We start from the raw sequence: 27,000 nt of genomic DNA on the forward strand, positions 1-27,000 counted from the left end.
TAGGGGCAGTGGTCAAACCATATTGACAGTCCGCTGACATCTTCTCCGGTGCCCAATTACCTTTCTGTCATGATACAATCCGAGAGGGGACAGGAGATTCTAGGCTGTGCCAAGCAAGTTGGCACCAAAATATCCCTGAGACAGAATATGATAGATCATTTTTATGCCTCCTCTGGAAACGAGGAGCGGCGTTTCCCTACCCCTGTTAGCCAAGAGGTCTTTCAAGCCCGCAGGGACGCTTTGCATCTGGAGCTGTCCAGCACGCGCCTCCGGGAGCCTCGCTGCTGCTTCCCATTTCCGATCCCAGGGCGAATTCCTAATCAAAGAGCAGGAGCCCCTGCCTTAGGCGCTGAGCTCTGACCCACATATTGAAAAGTAGTTACACTTCTAAATGAGCTCCGGAGCTGGGCTTTCCAGGGATAGCCTCTCTAGATGCAACTTCACGGTGCAGGCAAATTGACCGACAGACTTCACAGCAGAAGCAGAAGGACTAAAGTACAGGGGGCCGTGGGACCAGCCTGAAATCGTCTCAGGCCCCATGCTAACACCGAGACATGCTGAAATCTGGGGCTAAACCAGTTTAAAATAAACACTTTCCTTTTTCTTCCTCTTCTTTCTTTCTTTCTTTCTTTTTTTTTTTTTTTTTAAGATTTTATGTATTTGTCAGAGAGGGATAGAGAGAGCATAAGCAGGGGGAGCGGCAGAGGGAGAGGGAGAAGTGGGCTCTCCACTGAGCCCGAATTGGGACTGGATCCCAGGACCCTGGGATCATGACCTGAGCGGAAGGCAAACCACTTAACCAATTGAGGTGTCCCTCCTCTTTGCTTTTTTAAACAAAACTTAACTTAATGAGGATGGCCTTCATTAGATTAAAGGTCAGCTCCATTTATGTATCTAAAAAGGAAATGTATCGATAAGTATCCATTTTAATACTTTTTATTTTACACACTCACGCTCACACATTTATTTGAATATTGGCTATTGTTTGGTCAATTTAGCAATCAGAAGAGTGTCCCTCGTGACGGATACCCGTACTACTCATAGAATCACACCCTCTATGAGGCAAGAATCAGATCACGCAGTCTTGAGATACGAAGGGATGATTGTCCCAAGCAGGACCCCAGAAGGTTTAAAAACACCAGCGTGAGTTTTACAGAATTCAGATCAAGGTGATAAAACAGTTGTTCAACATCATTTGGCATCAGGGAAATAAAAATCAAAACCACAATGAGATACCATCTCCCACCAGTCAGAATGGCTAAAATTAACAAGTCAGGAAACAACAGATATTGGCAAAGATGCAGAGAAAGGGGAGCCCTCCTACACTGTTGGTGGGAATGCAAGCTGGTACAGTCACTCTGGAAAACAGTATGGAGGTTCCTCAAAAAGTTGAAAATAGAGTTACCCTACAACCCAGCAATTGCACTACTGGGTATTTACCCTAAAGATACAAATGTAGTGATCCGAAGGGGCACATGCACCCAAATGTTTATAGCAGCAATGTCCACAATAGCCAAACTATGGAAAGAACCTAGATGCCCATCAACAGATGGATGGATAAAGAAGAGTGGTGTGTGTGTGTGTGTGTGTGTGTATATACATATATATAATGGAATACTATGCAGCCATAAAAAACCCCAAATCTTGCCATTTGCAAATGACATGGATGGAACTAGAGGGTATTATACTGAGTGAAATAAGTCAATCAGAGAAAGACAATTATCATATGATCTCCCTGATATGAGGAATTTGAGAAACAACATGGGGGGCTTAGGGGGTAGGGAAGGAAAAATGAAACAAGATGGGATTGGGAGGGAGACAAACCATAAGAGACTCTTAATCTCACAAAACAAACTGACGGTTGCTGGGGGGTGGGAGGGAGGGATAGGGTGGCTGGGTTATGGACATGGGGAGGGTATGTGCTATGGTGAGTGCTGTGAAATGTGTAAGCCTGATGATTCACAGAGCTGTACCCCTGGGGCAAATAATACATTATATGTTAATAAAAATAATAATAATTAAAAAACCCAGTATTCTGCATGTGGCTCAAAGGGTAATGGCCTGGATATTCTGTGTCACTGTGCTAAATGGGAGAGAGACCTCCTCCCATTTTTTAAGAAACTCATTCCAATATTGGAGCTACAGAATCAATAATGGAGATGCTTTTGTTCTGTTGTTGAAACTTATTCTTCTATCTGCTTTCTTAGGAAAATAGTATTTGTTGTTATGTAACATGATGTCTGTGGAGGCCCTTACTTTTTCATTTTAGATTTTTTAAAAAGATCTATTTATTTACTTGAGAGAGAAGAGGGTGGGGAGGGAGAGGGAGAGGGAGAGAATACAAGTTGACTTGCCACCAAGTGTAAAACCTGACGTAGGGCTGGATCTCACGACCCTGAGTTCATGACCTGAGCCAAAATCAAGAATTGGATGCTTAGCCAACTGAGCCATCCAGATACCCGTCATTTTAGATGTTTAAGCTACTTATAAAAATTTTAATTTTAATTTAATGGGTTAGCTATGATCACGCCAAGACATTCAAAGGCTAATTAAGATGTAGAAGGGGATAAAGACAAGACTTCCATAAGACCCTCAGATCCTTCGTCCACTGTGTTAACTATTATTAATGGTTTATTTTGTATGGTTTCCAGAACTTGTCTATACACGTATAAGGGTTATAGCTGCATACGCAATTTTTAAAAAAAAACAAATTCAAGGGCGCTTGGGTGGCTCAGTGGGTTAAAGCCTGTCTTTGGCTCAGGTCATGATCCCAGAGTCCTGGGATCAAGCCCCGCATCGGGCTCTCTGCTCAGCAGGGAACCTGCTTCCCCCCCCTCTCTCTGCCTGCCTCTCTGCCTACTTGTCATCTCTGTCTGTCAAATAAATAAATAAATAAATCTTTAAAAAAAAAGATTCATATCATACAGATTATTCTTCAACTTTCTTTTTGCATTTTTACTTTGGCCATTTTTCTATGCAAGTATTTGAGTGTCTACTCCCTTCTTTCCTTCAACAACCTAACATCAGTAATAATTATCTAAAATTCTATTAATGGAAATTTCAGGTTGGGTTTCTTTTGTTTTGATTACTACAAAAAATGGAAAATCCAGTACCTATATTTGTCCGTATTTGTTCAAGAAAGGCAATGCCATATAGTAAAATACTCAAAGAATATGTGTTTAACTTTTGATAGCACTTTCCAAACTGCCATTAAAAAGTGGCTTTCTTGTCATACTCTATACAGTGTGTATATTAAAACAAATTTTTTCTTAACATGCCTCGCTGTGTACTATCTAAGCATGAGTTTGGAGTTGGCCTGCCCAGGGTTTGAATCTTAGCTCTGCCACTTACTGTGTGACCTTGGGAAGGTAACTTAACCTCTTTGGGGCAGATAAAATAGTACTTTAATTGTAGGGCCAATGTCATGTTTAAATGACATGATACATTCAAGCTCTTGAAACAATGTCTGACACATAATTAATATCCCTAAATATTCACTATTATGATGTGAACAACACGGCAAACGAGAATGCATATATAAATATTCCACTTTGAGTAAAAATAAACATGTTTCAGGGAAAAATATTATTTAAAAAGATTAGATGAAACTGTTTAGAAACCCTGAAAAAATGTGTAATGATTACTTTTCAAAATATTCTAAGTACTTAACAGTTGTTTGGTAGTAAGCTAACTGAATCAGATGTTTCTGATTTTAAAACACTAAAGAGGTTCTCTGCTGCCTATAAAGAGCTGGTCGTGGATTATTTCTGGCCCAGGAAGGAAAGACCTACAGAGAAGCCAGTTCCATTCGGGGTGAGTGGAATGGGACATGCAAGTAGGCATGTGCCTGGCCTTTCTGCGATGGAGGTGGGAACGGCCCACTAACTTTAACACACAGACTTGCTCACGGCTTTTCACCGGGCTCATCACCCCCTCTGTATGGGCTCATCTTGGCCAAGACACAATCACCCAGAAATTCTACAAATAGAATGAGAGAAGGGCACTCAAGCAATGACTGGCACGCCTTCACTGGTAATTCCATTTTTGGAACTGCTAATTTCAGATGTGATGATTTAGCTCATTGGGTCAGGCTGCAAGAGACCAGGAATTACCCAGTGGTGGGCACTTAGCTGAGGCCAAGGCTCACTTAATTAGGATTCTGGCACGGTAGGTGGGAATATTTACTATTGCTGCGAATAGTAAATCATAAATGTTAAATTACATTCAATCTCAGAAATAACTGTGCAAAACTTCTCACAGCATAGATAATCAGGCAATCATTGAGATGATTATAGTTCTCACAGGCCATTGTCGCTTTGCTGGGAGGCCTGCTTGTGTCCTGAGCTATAGTCTCGTTTATCCCAGCCCCATTTTTGTGTATTTTACTCTAGTAAATAATAATAAATGCTTAGATTGTTTTTCTTTAAGAAGAACATAAAATATGTGGTCTATTTGTTTAAACTTTAGGTTTAAAAGTTAGAGATGGCTATAAACATTAAATTCATAAATCATTAAAAAGATAAAAACAATATTAATAGTCTTCCTTGATCAGGATGTTACAGAAAAAGAATGGACTGGAAGTTTGGAAACCTGGGTCTAGGTCTTCTCTCTGCTTCTCATTTCTAACATAATTTGTGGAACGTAATTTATATTTTCCTGGGCCCCCATTTAAGTAACTGTAATTTAAGAAATTGTTAACAATTGTTGCTAGGGTTCCATTCAACATTCACGTAGTAAAAATAATATGCTCGCCTATAATTTTAAATATTCATTTACGACTGCACTTTACCAAATCTTTGCATGAACTGGGAAGGGTTATCTGTCTACAGTTTGCCAACATGGGAGCTTACAGAAGTCAGTTGTGCTGACATAGGTCACACACACAGGAGAGGGCATCGGAGAGCTTTGTCCCCATGTCAGCCTCACTCCATTTTAATCAAATGACTCACAGTGAGTGAGGTTAAGATTATTGGAGAGAGTAACTTTCTTAGCTGGACACGGAGCCTGAAAGCCTGAGCTTCAGAAGTAGAACCTTCATTTGTCCTTTAACGTATCACAGCAAGTGTGGTTTCACATGTGTGAATTTCACTTGGACTTAGGCACGAGGTTTCCCTTCTCCCGAATCTCTTCGCTCTCATCTGTGGCAGGACAAAAAGATCTGGATCCCCATGATCTTGGGAGCACACATTCCGGGTTGCCTGGACAGTGAACCAGCTGGGAAGCACCCTCCCTTCTAGTCAAGGAGGTTGCACCTGAAGTCAGGTTCCTGGAAGGGCTGTGGCCTTTCCCTGTTCTGGGTGAAAAGAGGACCTCAGACAATGCCTGTGAACAGCTGTTTCCTTTGCGCAGCCAGTTGGTGCACTAAGATTGCCTCCACCAACAAAACTGCTCTCATTCTTGCCCTTTGGGAAGTCAGGGGAGCAAGAGTTTCCTTGGAACTAGACCCCTGCTGTGTTCAGTACCACAGTCTGGCTCCAGCATCTCTGCCTGAGGTCAGATGGGGCTGGAGGACTTACACCTTGTCTTTCGATGACATTTGATGTGAGCCTCTCCAGTAGAGCCCATCCACACCCCTGCCATGTGGTGTCATAGACTCTGACTTGGGATCTGCTGCTAGGCCAGGGCATGAAGGGACTCACTGTCCATAGTCTGTTTTCATTTTTAAAGATTCATTTGGAATCATTAAAACTTGGAGGGAAATTACAGAATGAAGAATTGCAAAGAACTATATATCCATTACTACACAATTTACAGACTGTTTTCATAATCTGTATTCCCATTTGCTCTCACGCTTGTCTGCCAATCAAGATTTATTTTTATTATAGAGACAACAAATCTAAGTTTCAGAGTGGTTAAAAGCCGCCTCAAAAGAGGCAAATCCAGGCCATTTTAAAAACATTTTTAAAACATCCACAGAGCAGATCCTTTGCCAGGGTCTTTGAACTCAAAGACCAGTAAGCCATCACCGAAAGCTCTCTTTCTTATCTTAAATAGAGAAGATCATCTTAATAGCTATTTATTGTAACCATATTCATTATATGTTTCAGTTTACTCAAAATATAGTGCCTCTGTTAGGGGACATTAGAAAACTTTACAGAAGTGGAAAGGTGAGGGCTAGCGGTGAGGGTGTCTTCACTGCTACTTGTACAGAAGGGGACCACACACCGGCCATCCAGGGGACCCTGAGAGACCGGGAACAGGTATGAGCCAATCAGGACTCTGGAAACTGGCGTGTCTGTGAGCCCCAGGGAATAGGTCTGTCGGCAACGAGTCTTCTCATCTGTGATCTGAATTCAGGTATGTTCTTGGAAGTGATTTTAAATGCAAATACATTTCTCTGAAATTTCTATTTCTTATCAGTAATCCCATTAATGGTGCCCCTCTGGATTTAGACAGGATGTTATGCCAGCACCTCCAACTTAATCCTTTCAAAGCTGAACTCCACATCTACTGCTCAGAGCTTTATTCCTTAGCCTGACATGTGGCTTGGCTTCTGTTCCATTTCCAAGTGCCCAAAGGGGCGTCTACCCAGACTCCTCCCTTTCTTCTCATACAGGCCTAACTATCTAGTCCTGCAGATACCACCTCCCAAACATCTCCTACATTTTCCTTCTCCTTTGTGGCTGTGCCTTCAACCTTTGATGCCTTTCAAGGACTGTTGTGGTCTCCCCGCCCCCGCCCCATGCTGACCTCCATGGGGCTTGTGGCTGATAAATTCAAACTTCCACCACCCTTGGAAAAGAATGGAAGCTCCAATGCTGTACCTCCCACAAACTGAGCGTGACTGTGGTTCCTCTCCTGTCCATATTGCATTCCAAATCTACTTCACTAATGGCTCCCCAAACTGCCCGAGCTGTCTCATGCTTCTCCTCCAAGACCATCTTCTAAGGAAGAGCGAGCCTAACAAATTCTTACTTCTCTTCCAAGCATCCTTTTTCCTGTGAGGATCTTACTAACCTTTTCCTCTAATCCTGCAGTCAGATTTACATTTTCTTTTTTAAAAAGATTTTTATTTATTTACTTGAGAGAGACAGAGAGCGAGTGAGCGAGCGAGCATGTGAGCAGGGAGGGGAGAGACAGAGGGAGAAGCAGACTCCTTACTGAGCAGGGGGCCCGATGGCAGGACTCAATTCCAGGACCCTGGCATCATGACCTGAGCCCAAGTCAGATGCTTAAGCAACTGAGCCACCCAGGCGCCCCTAGATTTAAATTTTCTTCCACTGTTTTTGCTGTATCCTGCAATGACTTCTTCAGAGTACTGATGGTATTATGCTATTTCTGTGGGCTTTGTCCTCCAACTAACTTTTGAGTTCTTTCAAAGACAAAGTGCATGTCCCATTTACCATCGTATCCCTAGCACTGACCACGATGTCTGACAAAAATGAATTTTGCTTGGATGCATGCACTAGATTTTCCTTTCCCTGACTACTGAACTGTCCTCCGTGGTAGGATGAACACTGCATTGCTAGTCAATGAACCATCTGGGACAGTGCTCCCACGTCTCCTACTTGGAGAAAATGCACTCAAAGTCAGCTTCTTGAAGGGAGTAGGAGTCAACGATGAAGAAACAAATGATTCAGAGTCCACAGAACTTGCTTAAGGACATATAACCAGTAAAAAATGACAACAAGATCATAAATCAAGGCAGATCTTGTTCTTCACATTCACTCTTTTGTCCCCCGTACCTAGAAAAGTTGTTGCCATATAAAATTCAATCAGTATCTGTTGAGTTAAGGAGTGACTGAATGAAAGAATGACAAGTTAACTTCAGAGCCCTGCACCTTTGGCTTCCGCCCTCCTGACTTCCAATCTTGGTGGAGTGTGTGAATATGTGAGTAGAGACATCTTTTTTTTTTTTTTTAAGATTTTATTTATTTATTTGACAGACAGAGATCACAAGTAGGCAGAGAGGCAGGCAGAGAGAGAGGAGGAAGCAGGCTCCCAGCCGAGCAGAGAGCCTGAAGGCAGAGGCTTTAACCCACTGAGCCACCCAGGTGCCCCAGTAGAGACATCTTTCAAACAAATAAAATTAAAAACAGAATATCATGATTTTCTCTTTACACTAAACCACAATTAAAGAATAATGGTGGGGCACCTGGGTGGCTCAGTGGGTTAAAGCCTCTGCCTTCAGCTTGGGTCATGGTCCCAGGGTCCTGGGATCAAGCCCTGCATCGGGCTCTCTGTTCAGCGGGGAGCCTGCTTCCTTTCCTCTCTCTCTGCTTGCCTCTCTGCCTACTTGTGATCTCCGTCTGTCAAATAAATAAATAAAATCTTAAAAAAAAAAAAAAGAATAATGGTAGCTATTTCTGCACGCACGCACATTTATGCACGATTCCAAAACACTGGGATATATAGGCTTGGTAATTCATTTCATTTACTAAAAGAAAAATGGCTTTTGGAAAACAGGTAGACACCCGACCTGGAAATCCCATAACTACATTCAGAAGTAGTTTTCTGTTAACTGGTAGAATGAACTTGTCAATTGTCCTTCTAAATAGTGTGAAACACAGGCAGACCAAAGTAGACTGTGTGTGTTCTTGAGGAAATTCAGAGCCAGATTCGTGCCCTCCGCTGCTGTCCAGAGGCAGGAGAGGAACACAGAGGGCCCTCCGTGTTTCTGACATCGTGGGAAGCAGGTGCACACTGTGTGCTTCTGGGGAAAGCCCTACTTAGGTTTATAGTCTTCCACCAAAACTTCTGGGGCCTCTCTTTTTCATGCTGAATGACAGCTGATTTTATCTTTATCTATTACTGACACAGACCCAGCCATCCACTGTGAAGCAGAACAAAAGCCAGGAAGGTGATGAAAGAAACCCAAAATAGATCTTTCTTGAACTGATCTGTATTAGAGTTATAAACAGTTCAAGGCAGGAAGGAAAGGAGATCCGTGAGCACTGTTGCTGAAGATAGAGCAAGGAACGACTTTTTCCTTTCCCTTCCCCTCCCCCCTCCTTTTTTCTTGTGCAGCTGCTCAAAGCAAACAGGGTAGGAAATGGAAGCATTCACAGGAGACTGTTTACCATGGACAGTCCCCGTCCCCGCACGTGGGCTCCCTGCCCACAGTCATTCCCTCCACTGCTACAAAGCACATTTAATAGTGTAAATCACCTTCTGCTACATGGTTCATTATTCTTCTACTGAGTAAAACAGAAACACATCAATTATGTGTCCACTTATTTCTAAATGCACAACCTCGTAACACTGACCTCTCTCTGTTTTTATATTTTTGTGTGTGTTTCTGACCTTTGTCACCCGGGTTAGCTCCCAAACACTGTTAACCCCTCCTCGTATTATTTCAGCAATTTTCAATGTTCTCTGCTACAGAATTAGTCTGACCTAAAGGCACACTGGGAGGGGAGCTTGTACTCACCACTGCTTGTAATCCGCATCACAGTTACAGTAGTATCTGGGGTCTGTGCAGTTCCGCTCGATGCCGCAGGCGCACTTCTGAATGCCAGGCCCGGAGCCGCCCCAGTAGTAGTGCTTCTCATTGGCTTTGCCAACCCACCAGGTGTAAGGGCTGCCATCTATGAGAAAGGGGAAAGACGCCATGAAGTGGACTAGGCTTGACCACGCTGATGTCAACTGTACACCTCCATCCCCAGAGGCAGTGTTGAGCCCTGGTAGACTGAACATCACGTTACCCTCTCACAAGTAAATGTATTTCAATCAAAGGAATATTTAATAAAAAAATACAACAGGAAAATAAATACAACAGGGAATGGTAAGCCTACGTTTTCCCACCAGGATAGGTACCTCTTTCCCTGGAGGAAGCTTGGACGTTCAAGCTTCAGTAACTTAGGTGTCTACTCAGAGGAGAGGCTGGCCAGATGGGGACAACCATGATGAAGGCATGTAGATGGGGGCACTGACTCTGTAAATTACAGCTAAGTTCATGACTAGTTGTGCTTTTCTGGGAGGCAACAGTCAGGTGGAAATTACAGCTAAGTTCATGACTAGTTGTGCTTTTCTGGGAGGCAACAGTCAGGTGGATCATAAATTATGAGTCAAATGACCTTCACTGTATCTCAGTCTGATCCCCTTTTACAGGTAAGGAAACTGAGGTTTAGAAAGCTGAAGGGATTCTCTCAATCACACTGCAGATCTGTTCCCAAGCCAGAAATTCAATGCTGTATCTCATAAGACATCATACAACGCTCTTATACAATACATGTGCCTTTATTATTTGGCCTGATATTCACTCATGTATTTGCTCATTCATCCAATCATCATCAAACATCACTTGAGTTTCCATTGTGTGTTAAACATGATAAGAAACTCAGCAGAATTGATGGAAGAAAATGATACAGATTGAACCTAATAAGATTTATGACACACAGGAGCCTGAGTGAGGGAAAGGAGGTCATGAAGGAAGGTATCCTAGAAGACATAAGATATTTGAGCTATGTGCTGAAGGCTGAATGGGCATTACCCAGGTGAATAAGGATGTAAGAGAGATAAACGCTTGTGGGCAGAGGCAGCAGAATGCAAAAGTCAGAGAGAGAAAGTTCTAAATGGAAAACATACGTAGGAGTGTATAGGTAGAATACAGAAAAATAAAATAGGGCTGAAGAAGTATGTTTGAAATTCAATCAATATTTCAAATATAATAATAGGGCTGAAGTAAAATAGGGCTGAAGAAGTATGTTTGAAAGGGTTGCAGGGGTAGTAGTAATAGTAGATGAGCACCTCATACACAAAAAATCTTTGTTCAAATAAGAAATTACTTGGGACTCCTGGGTGGCTCAGTGGGTTGAGCCTCTGCCTTCGGCTCGGGTCATGATCTCAGGGTCCTGGGATCGAGCCCTGCATCAGGCTCTCTGCTCAGCGGGGAGCCTGCTTCCCCCCTCTTCTCTCTCTCTGCCTGCTTCTCTGCCTACTTGTGATCTCTCTCTGTCCATGAATAAATAAAAATCTTAAAAAAAAAAAAGAAATTACTTCACGTTGTTTATTCTTGTCAGTGTTTACTTCCTCCCAACACAAAGAGACTGGACTTCATCCAGTAAGTAATGTGAACCAATTAAAGGATTTAATGCAGGCAATTATCAAATTTATATTTTAAAGATATACACAGTAAGATGAAAGATTTCTGGGGGATGAAGTCAGGGAGGCCAGATGTGATGCTCCTATGTTAACACAGAAAGAAATAATAAAACAGAGTGGAAATGGAGAGGAAGATAAATTAGAAAGAGCTTAGTAAGGTATAATTGGTATAGGATTTTGGGCTTAGGGTGGGAGGGAGGGTAGGAAATAATCTCCCTCCTTCTGGCTTGGCTGATGTGTTTCGCCAAGGCAGAAAAGAGGTTAGGTAGGAAGATAAGAAGTTTGGGGAATGCTGAAGAAAGGATGATGAATTCAATACATAAACTAGGCAATTGGCTGTAGAAGACTGGATCTTAGGAACATTCTTTGGGCTGAAAATCATATTTTAGGAACCATGAGTAAAAGAGACAATACTGGTTGCAGGAGAGACGCCACTGGAATCTGCTGGATTACAGGAACATTTGGAGAAGAAAAAGAGAGGCAGACGGCCATCACGAACCCAGCAGAGGGAGCAGTCAGAAAGGGTGGAGGGAAAATAGGCAAAGTACTTCCAGAAAACAGAGTGTTCAGAATTGCCAGATTATTTCATAGTGAAATCCATGAAGATGAGAATCTTAACTTTTTCTTTTAATTTGACAGCTGCAAGGTCACAGGAGACTTTATTGGAAGGAGTTTCAGATGAATGATGGCAAGATGAAGCCAGGCAGCCGCAGGCGGGGGAGAGAATGAAGGGGGAGGAGGGGAGGTCCTAGGAACAGCTCCTCTTGCAGGAAGCTGGGAGGGAATGGAATCTATTGGGGGTGGTGCCAGCCAGGAAGCCAAGGCCAGTCAATTAAAATCTTCAGGTGTATAGCTAGAATTTCATTAGGAGAACTCACCCACCATTTTGGGATGCTAGGTAGACACTTCTGCCAGTGTCTGCTGTACAAGTGCTCAGAAATAAAAATGAGGCAAGAGCCACACTGGAATTGCATGAAGATTGCTATAGAACTTAGATACACCAATCTTTTTTTTTTTAAGGTAGACAATTTATTTTTATTACTGAAGTATAGTTGACATATGATGTTATATTAGTTTCAGGTGTACAACATAGTGATTCAACAATTCTATACATTACTCAATGCTCATCATGGTAAGGGCAGTCCCTATCTGTCACCATACAATGTTACTACAATATTATTAACTGTATTCCCACTGCTGTACTTTTCATCTTTGTGAGTTATTTATTTTATAACTGGAAGTTTGTAACTCTCAACCCCCTTTACCTGTTTCACCCATCTCCCACCCTCTTTCCTTCTGGCCAACCATCAGTCTGTTCCTTGTTTTTATGACCCTGGCTTTTTGTTTGTTTATTCGTTTTGTTTTTTGATTCCACACGTAAGTGAAATCATATGGTATTTGTCTGTCTTTGACTTATTTCATTTAGCATAAGACCCTTTAGGTTTATCCATATTGATGTAAATGACAAGACTGCATTATTTTATGGCCAAGTAATATCCTATTACATACACACACACACACACACACACACACACACACACACACCCCATCTTCTTTATCCATTCATCAGTCAATGGACACTAGGGTTGCTTCTGTATCTTAGCTATTATAAATAATATTGCAATAAACACAGGGGTGCATATATCTTTTCAAGTTAGTGTTTTTGTTTTCTTTGTGTAAATACTTCGTAGTGGAATTGCTGGATCATATGGTAGTTCTATGTTTAACTTTTTAAGGAAACTCCATACTGTTTTCCACAGTGGTTACACTACTTTACGTTCCCACTAATAGTATATGAGGGTTTCCTTTCCTCTACATCTTTGCCAACACTTGTTACTTTTGTCTTATAGATAATAGCCATTTGACTGGCCTGAGGTAGTATCTCCCTGTGGTTTTGATTCACATTTCCTGATGATGAGTGATGTTGCCATCTGGATGTCTTCTTCAGAAAAATGTCTTATTCACATCCTCTGCCCATTTTTAATCAGATTATCTGGGTTTTTTTGGATGTTCAGTTGTATAAATTCTTTATATATTTTGCATATTAACCCCTTATTGGATATATCCTTTGAAAATATCTTCTCCCAGTCAGTAGATTGTCTTTTCATTTTCTTGATGGTTTCCTTTGCTGTGCAAAAGCTTTTTTTATCTTGGTGTAATTTATTTTTGCTTTTATTTCCCTTGCCTGAAGAGACATATCCACAAATATGTCACTAAGGCTGATGTCTTAGAGATGACTGGCTATGTTTTCTATTAGTAGTTTTAAGGGTTCATGTCTTACATTTAGGTCTCTAATTCATTTTGAATTTATTTTTATGTATGATGTAAGAAGGTAATCCAGTTTCATTCTTTGCATGTAGCCGTCCAGTTTTCCCAACAAATTTTATTGAAGAGACTGTATTTTCCCCATTGTATATTTTTGCCTTCTTTCTGTCAATTCACTGACCACATAAGGGTGGGTTTATTTCTGGGCTCTCTATCCTGTTCCACTGATCTATGTGTCTTTGGGGGATATATATATATATGTGTGTGTGTGTGTGTGTGTGTGTGCGCGCCAGTATCACTCTGTTTTGATTACTACAGGTTTGTAATATATCTTAAAATTTGGGATTGTGATACCTCCAGTTTTGTTCTTCTTTCTCAAGATTGTTTTGGCTATTTCAGGTCTTTTGTAGTTCCATACAAATTATAGGATTATTTGTTGTAGTTGTGTGAAAAATGCTACTGTTTTTTTTTGACAGAAATTGGATTGAATCTATAGATGGCTTTGGGTAGTACGAACATTAATTCTTCTAATCCCTGAGCATTTGTTTGGGTTGTCTTCAATTTCTTTCATTAATATCTTATAGTTTTCAGAGTATAAGTCTTTTACCTCTCTGGTTAGTTTTTTTTACTTTTTTAAAGATTTTATTTATTTATTTGACAGAGATCACAAGTATGCAGAGAGGCAGGCAGAGAGAGAGGGGGAAGCAGGCTCCCTGCTGAGCAGAGAGCACGATGTGGGGATCCCAGGACCCTGAGATCATGACCTGAGCCAAAGGCAGAGGCTTAACCCACTGAGCCACCCAGGAACCTCCTCTTTGGTTAGTTTTATTGCTAGATATTTATTATATGTTTTGGTGCAATTGTAAATAGGATTGTTTTTACAGTGGGCAATTTAAAGTCATGAAACTCTTCTGGGAGGTTCAGGCTTGATGTAGTAAATGAGCAAACACTCCAAACTTAGAAAAGAATTAGAGTCTCCTACTTCATACATATTTCTAGGTTTTCCACTGTGCTGACTTAATTTAGAAAAGTTATTTTTTTTTCCCTTTGCTAGATCATTTATAGCACAAGAATTTTTAAAATATATTTGACTTGATCTGGTGAACAGGAGAAAGGGAGATTTCAGTACCCTGTTCTGAAGGGAGGAAGAGGCCAGGTCTTTGAGATAAGGTCCACTCGGAAGCCCTATCTTTTGCCTATGTGGGCCATGTCCCAGAATAAAGACAGCTGTGTTTGCTTTCTGAATTCAAGGTGTTTTTGTTTGTTTGTGTGCTTGCTTCTCCCTTCTCTTCCCATCAGGGTAGAGTAAAAGCACCCACACCGATGTTTCCTAGTGTTGGAACCTTGACCAATAACAAACTATTCTCTTCTGATGGCAGTCAAAACTTTAAAAAAGTAAGGCTTGAAAAATTCCATTTAAGGAAACTATAAAACCGAGCCAGGCCAGCCGGCCAGTAACCTGAATAAGGTCTCTGTTGATTCCATCTCTAGTCCATGTTATAGGGAGAGGGCAAAGGTGGGCAGTACCATGCTGATCTTGCAAATGTCCCTGGGGCCTTCCAGACTACAACTTGACCCCAAAAATGTAGAAACATGACCTATCTGGCTATCACATCTATTTATCACACTGCATCTCTTCAAGGTGACCTAATGCTAAGTTCTTTCCCTCAAAGGAAATTTTGGTTACTATCATTGTTTTGGAAACTAGGAGATACCAACACATCTGATGGGGGGGACGAAACAAAGCAGACATCTGTGGAACTGGGGTTAATGGACTGTCTATCAGGAAACTCCCTTGCCCTACTTGTCATTCAAATAGCCCTTGGAAGAGTCTGTATCTAAAACTTCAGCTCAGTTTCAATTTATGTCTTCCAGCAACCAACAGAAACAACTTAACACTGTTATATTTCCATTATAGACAGTGATGGTAAATTGCACTAGTGAGAGAAGTTGAATGTGGTTCAGTATTCTTTATAAAAATCAGAACAATGTCAGTAAAAGGAGCAAGGTAATTTTCAGTCTCTCCTTTAGCATGAGATTCTGAGAAATGTGTGGTAGAGGAAATGGACCAGAGAGCCCATGGATTCCCAAAAGCACCTGTGGGGAATAGGAAGAACCCTCCCATTCCCCCAAAAGAGAGGAAGTTTCATTGTCATGTTGTTTGGGCAGTGGTTATTCCAGCAGGAGGCCTGAACTCTGTGGAATCTAGGCTCTGAGCTAATCTTACTTGGCAGGACCCTCAGTTCCTATAGGGAGAGACTCTTATTAGATACCAGAGTGGGATCCAGCAGGATGACCTGAACTGACGTTTCCCTTTTTCAGTGCAGGAGGCAACAGGCTAGTGAGCAGGAAAGAGTGGCCCAATTTCCCAGTTCTTCCCCATCTCTCACCATTGACTGGAGTCACGTATAACCTTATATGGCTACTGTTTCCAGTTAAGATGACACCAGATCGAAGCTATTTTTTTCCCCCTCCAAGGAAAATAAGTAAGCACAGTACAAAATGATCTGCCATGAACAGAAGCATGCCAGTGAGAAACCCATATGCTGGGAAAAAAGCAAACTGTACCCTTTGTTATTAGCATTGGCACATTTTGGTTGAATCAAATCACTGTAACTAAAATAAATTATTAATTTGGCACATATTTTGTATTCGGCAAGGAAATGGTTCAGTTTGCACTGAACAAAGAATTGCCTTATTCCAGTGCTATGCTAACGAAGTACTACACTTTGTCTTACAGATCATTATTTACCTGTTAATTGGCTCTGGGGAAAAGCAGTTAAAGGTGATAAAAATGGAAAGACTTTCAAAAAACAAGAATTAGAAGTGGCTAGAAGAGAAATAATTTAATTATCCAGGGCCACAGGTTTAAGAACTTCTGTAACCTCAAAATATGAAGATTTCTGTTAACTACACACAGTGGGCATAGCCACTGGGACAAGATTAGTAAACCGTATTCAAAGTTGACTAGCAGCTAAAGTATCAAAGTAAGGCACATTGTATTAGAACAACCAGATTAGCGATTGAATCACATACAATCACTGCACTGTCTGTGTTCAAGCTCAAGCTTCCTTATGCTGAAGGGTTGATTGTTATTTGCATGACAACCGGTGGAGGAGGAAGCAAAAGAGGCCACCTGCTTCTCAGGACTTGAAGAAACCAAGAGACTCTCTACTCACTGCTCCACCGCCCCCCCTGCCCCGCCCCCGCTAACAAGTTGAGAGAGACCCTAGGACAGGTGCATGGGGGCCTTTGGATGAAAATGTGCGATTTTTGAGATGTGCTCTTTCATACTTCTGGGCTACACAAAGAACCTTGATATCTGCTTAAATTATGTTATCATGGCGCACTCCCAGAGAAGACCCCGCCCATACGGTCCCTGGGACACTTACACCTCATCCACTTCTACGGGGTATTAAAAACAATACCACAAGGTTTACAATCTCCGAAATGAAAACATAAAAGAGTATTTTCAGCTTGATGAAACCTATTTTTATTTTGTCTACTACTATCTATTTATCTACGTGTTCTGTTAGAGACTCACAGGGGGCTGTTTCGCAGGGCAAACAGCAGGTACAAACTGCAGCAGAAACCTGCCTTTCAGAGCTCTGCTTGGTGTCCCCTGCAGGCAGCTCCCTCACTGGTCCCTGTCCTCCCACACCAGGCAGCAACCTGGCTGTTGAAGTCCCCTACAGTGCCGGACGGATCCGCTTTCTATAGAAGTGACTCTTGTTTTGGAAACTCTCCCATTTCCTCCCCTGTCCTATCTTCACCAAAGCACTACCTAATCTTTGCCCCTCCACAACACCAATTTCAGCTGACTGCTCCGATCTGATGACGGCACTCCGTGGCAAGGCACACACAGTGAGGACAGGGGCCATCTTTAATTGGTGTAATTCTAGACCCTAGGCACAAAGCAGCCATTACCTGTGAGAACATTCCTTGACAGACAAATAACCTAGAGAAGAAGGAAGGTAAAACCTCACAGTAAGTCCTGGGCTGGGCTGGTGCAAAGAGGAAATTTGGAGGTGCTGAAGCTACTACAGAGCCCTCCAGAGAATTTGCTAGCAATAATTTGGAAGAAGAAGCAGGCCACATTCCCCTCTTCCATCAGTATGAGAACCATCCCAGCTAATGCCAGCTCTCATAGCTCCCCTTGCCCCCAGGCACGGGCCCCCAGTCCTAGAGTTCTCTGCCTTAAATACAGGCAGCCCCCCTTCTTCAACATGTAGAGTTTGTCCCCATGCAATCACTTCTGAGAAATGGACCGTGGAAGTCTCAGGATTCTTCTAGAAAGATGAGGGGTGGGAGGTGAAGTCGTGGAGTGATTGCTTTTGTGTTTTTTCCCTCTAGCAAGACATTAGTAGAGAGAAGGGATTCCAATTTACCTGAGAGAGTTTCCACCTGAAGTTCTTATCAATGCTCTAGATTCCCTGGCCTACAAAATAATATCTACAGAATAACAATCTCAGAGGGAGATCCGGGGACTCAGTTACTAAGGCTCTGATGATTCTTATGGTCAGACAGACCTGCCATATCCTGACCTGAGGCAATGACAGTGTGGGTTTAGGTCACAGACTACTGAGAGGCTGGTGCCCAGGTCCCACTAGAATACTGAGCTAGGACTTCACTTTCCAGGTAAGATATGAAAAGGTGACAGTGGGGTTTACTACAGCAACACCTCCATTTAAAATACCCATTTTTTTTTTTTTCAGAATAGTCATTGTAATCTTTCTTTTTTCAAATTTCATAATTGTGGTTCTGATTCCAAATGCCTGTATTTTATTCTTTAGATTAAGAGCTTTAAAAATAAAATGAAACATCCTGTATCTTGGCATTTTACAGATAACAAAGGCCTATCACTTAAAGCTGCCTATAAATTTTATGAAATCAGCTTATTAAACATGATAATAACATTTTCTTTTGTTTCCTAGCCATCTGATTCTATGTTAATAGAAAGACCAAACAAAGAATGAATCCCAAAAAGTCTTACAGAGTTCATATTACCGACAGTGTTGTGAAGTTGGGAAAACTCATAATTTTGAGGTTATAATATAAACATTCAATATGGTAGTGAAAGGTGAGTATTTCTCTCTTTGTGATGAATGTCACTAAACTCATTTGATTAGGGATGAACAGAAATGAATGCCGTTGATTAGCCTCCGGGTGCATCTTTTAGGATTATGTTGGATTCTACTATATTTTATGAATTCAAATGGGGACCAAATTTAGAAGTGGAGAATTGAAGTTCAGATCAAAACGGACCCGAACTGAAATGTTAGTTAATTAAAAATTAATTTTACTGCATAATATTTAAATTTATTTTATTGAACTGAACTTAATAGATTTCAATCAAGGACTGATTCCACTGAGCGGCATTTGATTGAACTGAAGCAAATCACTTTGAATCCTATTCAAATGAATTAGATTTTATTAATTTGAACGGAATTGAAGTGACAGATCAGACGGGAGTTCATTATTCTGAGCAGTGTTAAAGAGAACAGAATAGGCCAATGCACTCTATGTTAACTTGGGCCCACGTTCCACAGAGGTCATGGCATTTGTGGACCCCCTTAGTTACTCTGGCTAATTCCTTCGTACCACGGCCCCAGACACAAGTGGGACTAGTAATACCAAAGCGATCAGTGCAACCACGTGCTATTCCATGTGGGTTTAATAATATGCTTTTCTAGTCTTTTCCACCCAAAAAGCCCTGACCAATTACTTTAAATATTTCTCTTCCTCATTATAGAATGAATTTAGAGGGAATTAAACTGGATGTCAGGGATGATGACTGGATTGAGTACGGGCTGTTCCCTTTATTTCATTTTTCATTAAATACTGTATTTGTTTGTTAAAACATGTCTTACCCCAGGCCCATCATTTATACTAAAATATTCGGTATTTTGTGCCTTGACTTTCATCAAATGATAATAGACGCATTTCAGCTTATTTCATATTTAAAGGACAACTGTAACTTTAACAAGTTAATTTAAACAACTGTAACTTTTTAAATTAGTAGCAAAATAGTGCTTTGCAACTGAAATGGCACTCTACATAATCAAGAATCACCTTTCCGGTGCTGGGGAGGCAATATGGGGAATGGGGGTGAAAACCTAATTCCCAATCGAAGCTCCTAGCAGAAAGACCATGTTCAATAATTTACAATTATTATGCCTTGATATAACAATTATGCCTTGATATCTAATAGGGCATACACATAATAAGATGGAAAAAATACACACAGATGTCATAGGAGCAGGCAATGGGTCCTCTAGGTTCAGGCAATGGGTCCTGTAGGGTTTTGGAGAAAGAAACCATTACCAAGGATCAAGGTGGACTGGAGGGTCTCCATAAGAAGGCAGATCTGAGAGCAGCTTTGATGGAGCCAAGAAACCAGGAGGAAGTTAGGAGCACTTCAGCATCTCCTGAATGGCTGTGCCAAGGTATGAGGCCAGAAAACATCCGACTTTTTTTCTGGAACTATGGGGTAATCAGGCTGCTGGGAGCAGTGTAGCAAAGCAGAATTTATGGTTGGAGAAATGGTTTTGGGTACTTTCACAGTGTTTGCACTTTAGTTTTTAAGTAATGTGGAGTCTAGTTAAAAACTTTTTAGATGTTAAAGGGTGCTTGGGTGGCTCATTCGGTTAAGAGTCTGACTCTGATTTCAGCTCAGGTCATGATCTCGGGCCCTGGGGTCTAACCCAGTGCTGGGCCCGTGCTCAGTGGGGAGTCTGCTTGAGGACTCTCTCTCTCTCCTTCTCCCTCTGCACCATCCATCCCCGTTCACGTGCGCATGCACGCACATACTCTCTCTCTCTCTCCCCCCCAAATAAATAAATAAATAAATAAAATTTGGATGTTAAAATATTTTACACACACAAATACAAGTCATATAAACACAAAGTTTAATATCTTTTGACATAAGTATAAAGAATAATAAAATAGACTTGTGCTTAGTTTACTACCAATTATTATGGTATGGGTTCTTTGAATATATCACACTTTATTAATTCTAATATTAATCAACATTGGGCTATGTCTAGTTTTTTGCTCTTTCAACATGCTTTGTGAAAATGCCTAAGAGTTTTGAGCACGATCCTATAGTGCCATTGTTAGGTCACATGGTTTGTGCATTTTGAAATTGTTCATCCAAAGCACTTGCATGAATGCAGAATCCTACCAGCAGCACATAAAACTTGAAAATCCTTGACAATCCTTGGTATTATGCTGTTAACTTGTGACAAGTGGTGAGTGACAAAGAGTACATCTTTTTGGTTTTAGTTATACTTCACTGATTACTTCTAAGATTGTTTGCCTTTCCAAGTTTATTCATTTATCTTTCCTTATTTAAAAAAATCTGTTCATACTTTTTGCCCATTTTCTTATTGGATTTGTGTGTGTGTGTGTGTGTGTTTTATTGACTTATAGAAAATGCTAGGAAGATAATTTCTTAATAATGGTAATAATGTAAATTTTACATTTTTCTTTTAAATATTTTATTTATTTTAGAGAGAGTGCAAGTAGGGAGAGGGACAGAAGGAGAGGGAGAAAAAGTCAAGCAGACTCCACATTGACCATGGAGCCCGAGGTGGGGCTCAGTCTCATGACCCTGAGAGATCACGACCTGAGCTGAAATCAAGAGTCAGATGATTATCTGACTGAGCCACTTGGAGGCCCTGTAAATTTTACTTTATTGGTGCTTTTAATGAGGAAACATTCTTAATTTTTTTTAGGTGAAGTTAACATTTCCTTACTTATTTACTGCCCTGATAGAATAAAAATATTTTTGTCTACTTTTTTATTATTTATTGTTTTTATTTTTATTATTTATTTATTACTTATGGTATTATTCATTGTTTTTATTTATTATTAGTATTATTATCTACTTTATTATTATTTATTGCCCTGATAGAATAAAAATATTTTTGTCTACTTTTTTTTGAAGATCTTAAAGCTTTACCATTTCTATTTATTTATTTATTATTTTTATTTTTGTTTTGTAAAGTAAGCTCTACACCCAACATGGGGCTTGCACTCACAAGCCTGAGAGCAAGAGTCGCACTCTCTACTGACTGAGACAGCCAGGCACTCACTGATTACCCATTACATTTCGTTCTTTAAATCACCCAGAATTAATTTTGTTAATGATATGACATAGGGATCCAATACGATCTCTTTTCTTAACTTTGTATTCAGAAGAGGCAAGTCATGGGGATGGAACCCAGACTGGTGGTCGCCAGTGGCCGGGGAAGAGAGGAATGGGCAGCCGCTGCTTAGTGGACTTCCCCTTGGGGATGATGACCACCTCTGGCAAACAGACTCAGGTGGTGATTGTCTGACACTGTGAATGCACTGAACACCACAGAAATGCTCACTTACTGTGCCACTAAAGAGTTTCAATGCCATCAAAAAGAAAAAGAAAAAGAAAATCCAGGCAGGACTTTAAACTGAATGACTGTGAATCACTAGATAAATTGGTGAGAAATTTAGAAACTTACAAGATGCACTTACCCTATTTACTATCATGATAAATCTGTCCGTTTAGATGTTTTTTTAAACAGTTTTCAGTAAAGTTTGTAATTTTCTTGTTAAAGAGCTTTCAACATATTTGTTAGATTTATTCATAAATGGCAGGCTTTTAAACATAAAATAGTCTAAAACTTTGTGCTATTTTGTATGGAGATACAACTGAATTTTTTATGTTGATATTACATCCAGTAACTTGTTAAACTCTCTTATTAGTTCAACTAATTAATCCACTGGTACTTTTAATTTTCCCAAGCCTACCTTTTTATTTGTGAATAATGTTAAGTTTGTTTCTTCCTTTCTAGTCTATGTCTCTTTTTAACTTCTTTCCTGTCTTAATGGTTATGACCTACTGCTCAATGTTAAACTATATTGGTGATGAGGGTTTCCCCTATGTTTACTGATTTTATGGAAAATGCTTTTAATGTTTAACCATTAAGTGTAATGTTGCTGTCACCTTTATTTTTTTTGAAGATTTTATTTATTTATTTGACAGACAAGAGATCATAAATAGGCAGAAAGGTAGGCAGAGTGGGGGAAGGGGGAAGCAGGCTCCCCGGAGCAGAGAACCTGATGCTGGGCTCAATCCCAGGACCCTGGGATCATGACCTGAGCTGAAGGCAGAGGCTTTAACCTACTGAGCCACCCAGGTGCCCCTTGCTGTCACCTTTAAAAAACATTTCATCTTTTTGTTTAAGCGAGTTCCCCTTCCATTTCCTATTTGCTAATTTTTTTAACATCATATTTAATTTTATTCAATGCTTTGTCTGCATTGAATGAGATGATAATATGTCCTCCCCGCCTTTTAGTTGTTAATGTGGTAAACTGCATTTATAGATATCTTTTCAATGATGGTACTTGTAAAACAATCAACTTTGTTGAGATAAATCACTCTTTATATATATATATTGGATTCTTTGCTCATTTGTTTTGGATTTTTGCTACTATGTTCATGAATGACATTGGCTTGACATTTCTCCATGTTGTATTATCGCTATGCTTTGGTATCAAGTTAATACTGGCTTCAAAGAATGGTTTGAGCACTGCATAAGATCGGAATCATTCAAGGATGCCTGGGTGGCTCAGTTGGTTAAGCGTCTTCAGCTCAGGTCATGATCCCAGGGCTCTGGATGGAGCCCCGCACTGGGACCCTTGCCGAGCAGGGAGCCTGCTTCATCCTCTGCTTGCCGCTCCTCCTGCTTGTGCTCTCTGACAAATAAATAAAATATTAATAAAAAAAGATTGGAATCATTCCTAAATTATCTGAGGCTAATAAAATATAATGTCTTTGTTATAAGATCATATCCATTTATATTTCTGTTGCTGCATATCTGCTGTACTTATTTATATGCTGTATTTTCTATGATTTTGTCTATTACATCTAAACATTTAAATATATTGGTAAAGAGTTGTATTTATGTCCCCCTTTAGCGTTTCTGTTTAGTGTCCTTTCTTCTGAAGTCTACTTAGAAGCTTATAGATTTCATTAATCTTTTTAAAGAATTGACTTTGTTGATATTTTAAGATTTAGGAGCATGGAGCCCAATGTAGGGCTTGATCTCACGACCCTGAGATCACGACCTGAGCTGAAATCAAGAGTCGGACGCTTAACTGACTGAGATACCCTGGTGCCCCTGTTGATCCTTTTTCTATGTTTGACTTATAGCTCATCAGTTCCTACTTTTATATTTATTTTGTCTGTTCTACTTCCTTTAGATGTAGCCTTGAGTTCTTTGTCTAATTTTCAAGGTAGATGCTTAGCTCAATAGTTTTTAGCCTAATTTTTTAATGAATGAATTCAGGGCTATCAATTTTATCAAAATATCATTTAGGAGTACTTCTTATATTTTTCATGGTATTGTCACTTTCATTTAGCAGTATGTATTATCTAATTTTGATTATTAATTCTTCCGTGACTCAGAGATTATTTACAAATGTCTTGTAAAATGTCTAATTGTAAGTTTCACTTCACACTGTCATGTTTTAAAAATGTCCTTTTAGTTTATTTTTAAAATTTAATATGATCTTGGTCAGAGAAGAGCATTTACATAATACCAGTAACCTAAAATTTGCTGAGATTTGTTTTACAGAGTTCAGTTTGTGGTCAATATTAAAAAATTCCTTACCGGTACTTGAGAAAAATTTATTCTCTAATTGTTCTATATGTGCTCATTAACTCATACTTGTTGGTTATGCTCATTAATCCTATCTGTGTTGCCTAATAGGTGGCCAACAGCTACATGCAGCTACTAAAATTCAAATGAATTACAATTATGTAAAATCAAAATTTCATTCCTCAGTCACCTAGCCACCTGTAGTAGGGGCTATCACACTGGACAACAAACGTTTTTGTCACCTCAGAAAGTTCTTTTGAAGGTGCTGCTCTATATACTTAATAATTTAAAAAATTTCCTGATCTGTAGTTACTCTTGTTTGTCTAAAAATGTCTTTATTTAGACTCTATTCATAATAGATGGTTTTCTGGCAGGTATTTTCAAGGGTGATGGTTATGTTCCCACTAAAGTTTGAGAATATTCCAGTGGCTGTAGGTTTCCACTGTGAAGAAGTCAATGGTCAGGTCAGCTTAATATCTATTCTTTCTATGGGGGATCTGTATTTTCTTTCCGTCTAGTGGGGTATTTTCCTCACTCTTGTTTGTATACGTTGTGACTTCTTAATCTGAAATCTGCATATTTTCTTCCGTTCTGGTGAATTCTTAGCTAATATGTCCCCAATAGGGTTTTGATTCCTTTTACTGTCTTCTTCCAGAACTCCTACTGGATATGTATTAGATGTCATTGATCTCATTTTCTTGCTTTTAACCTCTTTTTCACATTTAACAATTCTTTGCCTCCCTGGGCAGATTTTTGGGAAATTTCCTTCAGAATCTGTTTTTCATTTCACTCTTCTCACTTCAGCTGGGTAGAAACTGCTATTTAACTCTGCCATGATGCTTTTAATTTTTATTTTGATGACATTTTGATTTCTACAACTTTTATTTGGTTCTTTTTCAAATGACACTTCTCATTTTTGCTAGCGCCTTCCTTAATCATACTTTCTATTTCTCCTTAAAAGAGCCAACGTGGTCAGTCTTTTAATTTTGTTCCTTTCTTTTAATGTTGCATTGGCCAGTCTGGAGCTTTTGTCTCTCCCTATAAACTTTAGAATCAGTTTGTTGTTCACAAAATAACTTACTGGGATTTTGAATGGGATTGCTTTGAATTTATAAATAAAGTTGAGAAGAACTTTAAAAAAAAAAAAGCCAACCTAATCTAATAATTTCAGCATCTTAAGGTTTTGCAGGGCTGAAAATGCTATTAGTTGTTTCTATATTCTCACAATTATGGTATCTTGTTTCCCCACAGACTTCATGGTTATTATTTTCCTTTGGGATGATGTTCCTTGGCAAAGTCTCTGTGGGAATTTTCCGAGACCCACTGAAGTTGTGCCCTCTCGGATGATTTGCATTTGCTTTTCTCAGCCACCTGGGGATATTACCAAGCTGGGGCTTCTTTAGAATATATTCTCAGTTTGATTTTTTCCCCCCAACCATAAAAACAGTGTGACGTGTCCCTGTAAACATGTATCAGAACCGGCTTTCTGTTACATGTAATGTCAAGTGATAATCTCTTTCTCTTTCTCTTTACTTCAAACCAAGGCGTGGACAGTGAAAATTCTTATGCTCTCTCCTTTGGCAGGGTGGGTTTTCAGTTTTAATTTTTAGTTTAGTCCTCCCACCCCCACAAGTCTTGACCTGTGAAATCCGTTTCCCATTAAAGGGATGTTTGATACTCATTGCCTGGTCTGATCCCTTCTTCCTCCACCATCATGGAAATTGAATCCGTAGGTTGCAAGGAACTGGCAGAAGCCCCGGGGCCGGCTTCTGGCTTTTCAGCACACATTCATGCTGCTGGTCTGCAGTTTTGCTTCATTTTCGGCCCCTAAGGATCTTCCTCACTTTCAAGCAAGCTCAATTACACATTTCAAGGGGTTTTAAAAAGCCTTTTTTCATGCATTTTAGAATGTTTATGGGGGAGGGCTTTTCTGATACCTATGCAGCCTTAATCCTGTGGTGGAAGTCTGTTACTGTGGTTTTTAAAGCGAGTGGGAAGCATGACCAATGTTATGTTCTGGAAATCCTAGGAGTGGGGCAATCGAGACTCGAAGTCCCATGAACATGGCATGTCACGTAATGGAGGCAGAGGTAAATCTGCTGTAAAAGGAAGTCAGTGGGATCTGGGGACCAGATGGAACAGTTGGCGGTGACTCCTTGGTTTAAGATTAGGGAAATAGGAACACTTTGAAAGACATTTTTATTTCAGAGGAGGGTGCTGGTTCGGAGAAAAGAGGCTGAGTTTGATTTTACATGGGGTGCATTTAAGGTGGTGATGGGGCTGGTTCTACCTTCTTGGGCATGATTCAGGAACATTTGTGAGGTGCTACCTGAATTTAGTGCCCCGGGGACAGGGACCGTCAGCCCTGCAATGTACGAGCTAGTCCTGTACAACAAACTGTCTCACTCTAGAGGCCAGTCGTCCTCTGGTAGAGAAGCCCTCTAATATAGCAACTGTGAGGATAGACAGGAGACAAGACTGTGACTTCAAGAGAGAGATCAGAGCCTGACCTGTCCATCTGTCAACCATCCCATAGTGATCACAGAGCGTGAGAGAGGGAATCTGTACGAAGAATGGGGCGAGAGGCCAGCTAAGTCCTTGCTTTGTGGTTTGCCCACACCAGCAGATGAGGAAAGACCTGAAAAGTAGTAACAATGAGGAAAGAGAGTCAAGGCATGTTTTTGTTTTGTTTTGTTTTGTTTTCCCTTAAAGATGTATTTATTTATTTGAGAGAGTGAGAGAGATAGAGCAGGAGAGCACAGAAGGAGAGGGAGAAACAGACTCCCTGCTGAGCGGAGAGGTGGTCGGATGTGGGGTTGGATCCCAGGACCCTGAGATCTTGACCTGAGCGAAAGGCAGCTGCCTAACTGACTGAGTCATGCAAGTGCCCCAAGGCAATGTGGTTTAAAGAAATGCTCTGAAATCTGGTCTCATTCCTATTCTGCAAGGTAACTTACATTTCTCCCCATTTTGTGCTAAGCCACAGGTTATGCAGACCTCAGTTACTGCAGTCAGCATTTTGTATTACAATTGTTTGATCTGCTCGTCC

At 40.4% G+C, this 27,000-nt stretch overlaps 1 protein-coding gene across 1 annotated transcript in view; it reads right to left on the reverse strand.

Moving 5' to 3' along the window:
- CNTNAP2 (contactin associated protein 2) overlaps nucleotides 1-27,000 on the reverse strand; it is a 1,928,204-nt gene that overhangs the window by 405,842 nt on the left and 1,495,362 nt on the right. The window contains exon 14 of the mRNA XM_032866749.1: nucleotides 9,371-9,527. Within this exon, the coding sequence (XP_032722640.1) occupies nucleotides 9,371-9,527 (157 nt within the window). The remainder of the gene's footprint in view (nucleotides 1-9,370; nucleotides 9,528-27,000) is intronic.

The sequence above is a fragment of the Lontra canadensis genome, unplaced genomic scaffold (genome assembly GCF_010015895.1).
Source record: "Lontra canadensis isolate GAN:19392208 unplaced genomic scaffold, GSC_riverotter_1.0 scaffold2, whole genome shotgun sequence".
NCBI classification, from domain to species: domain Eukaryota; kingdom Metazoa; phylum Chordata; class Mammalia; order Carnivora; family Mustelidae; genus Lontra; species Lontra canadensis.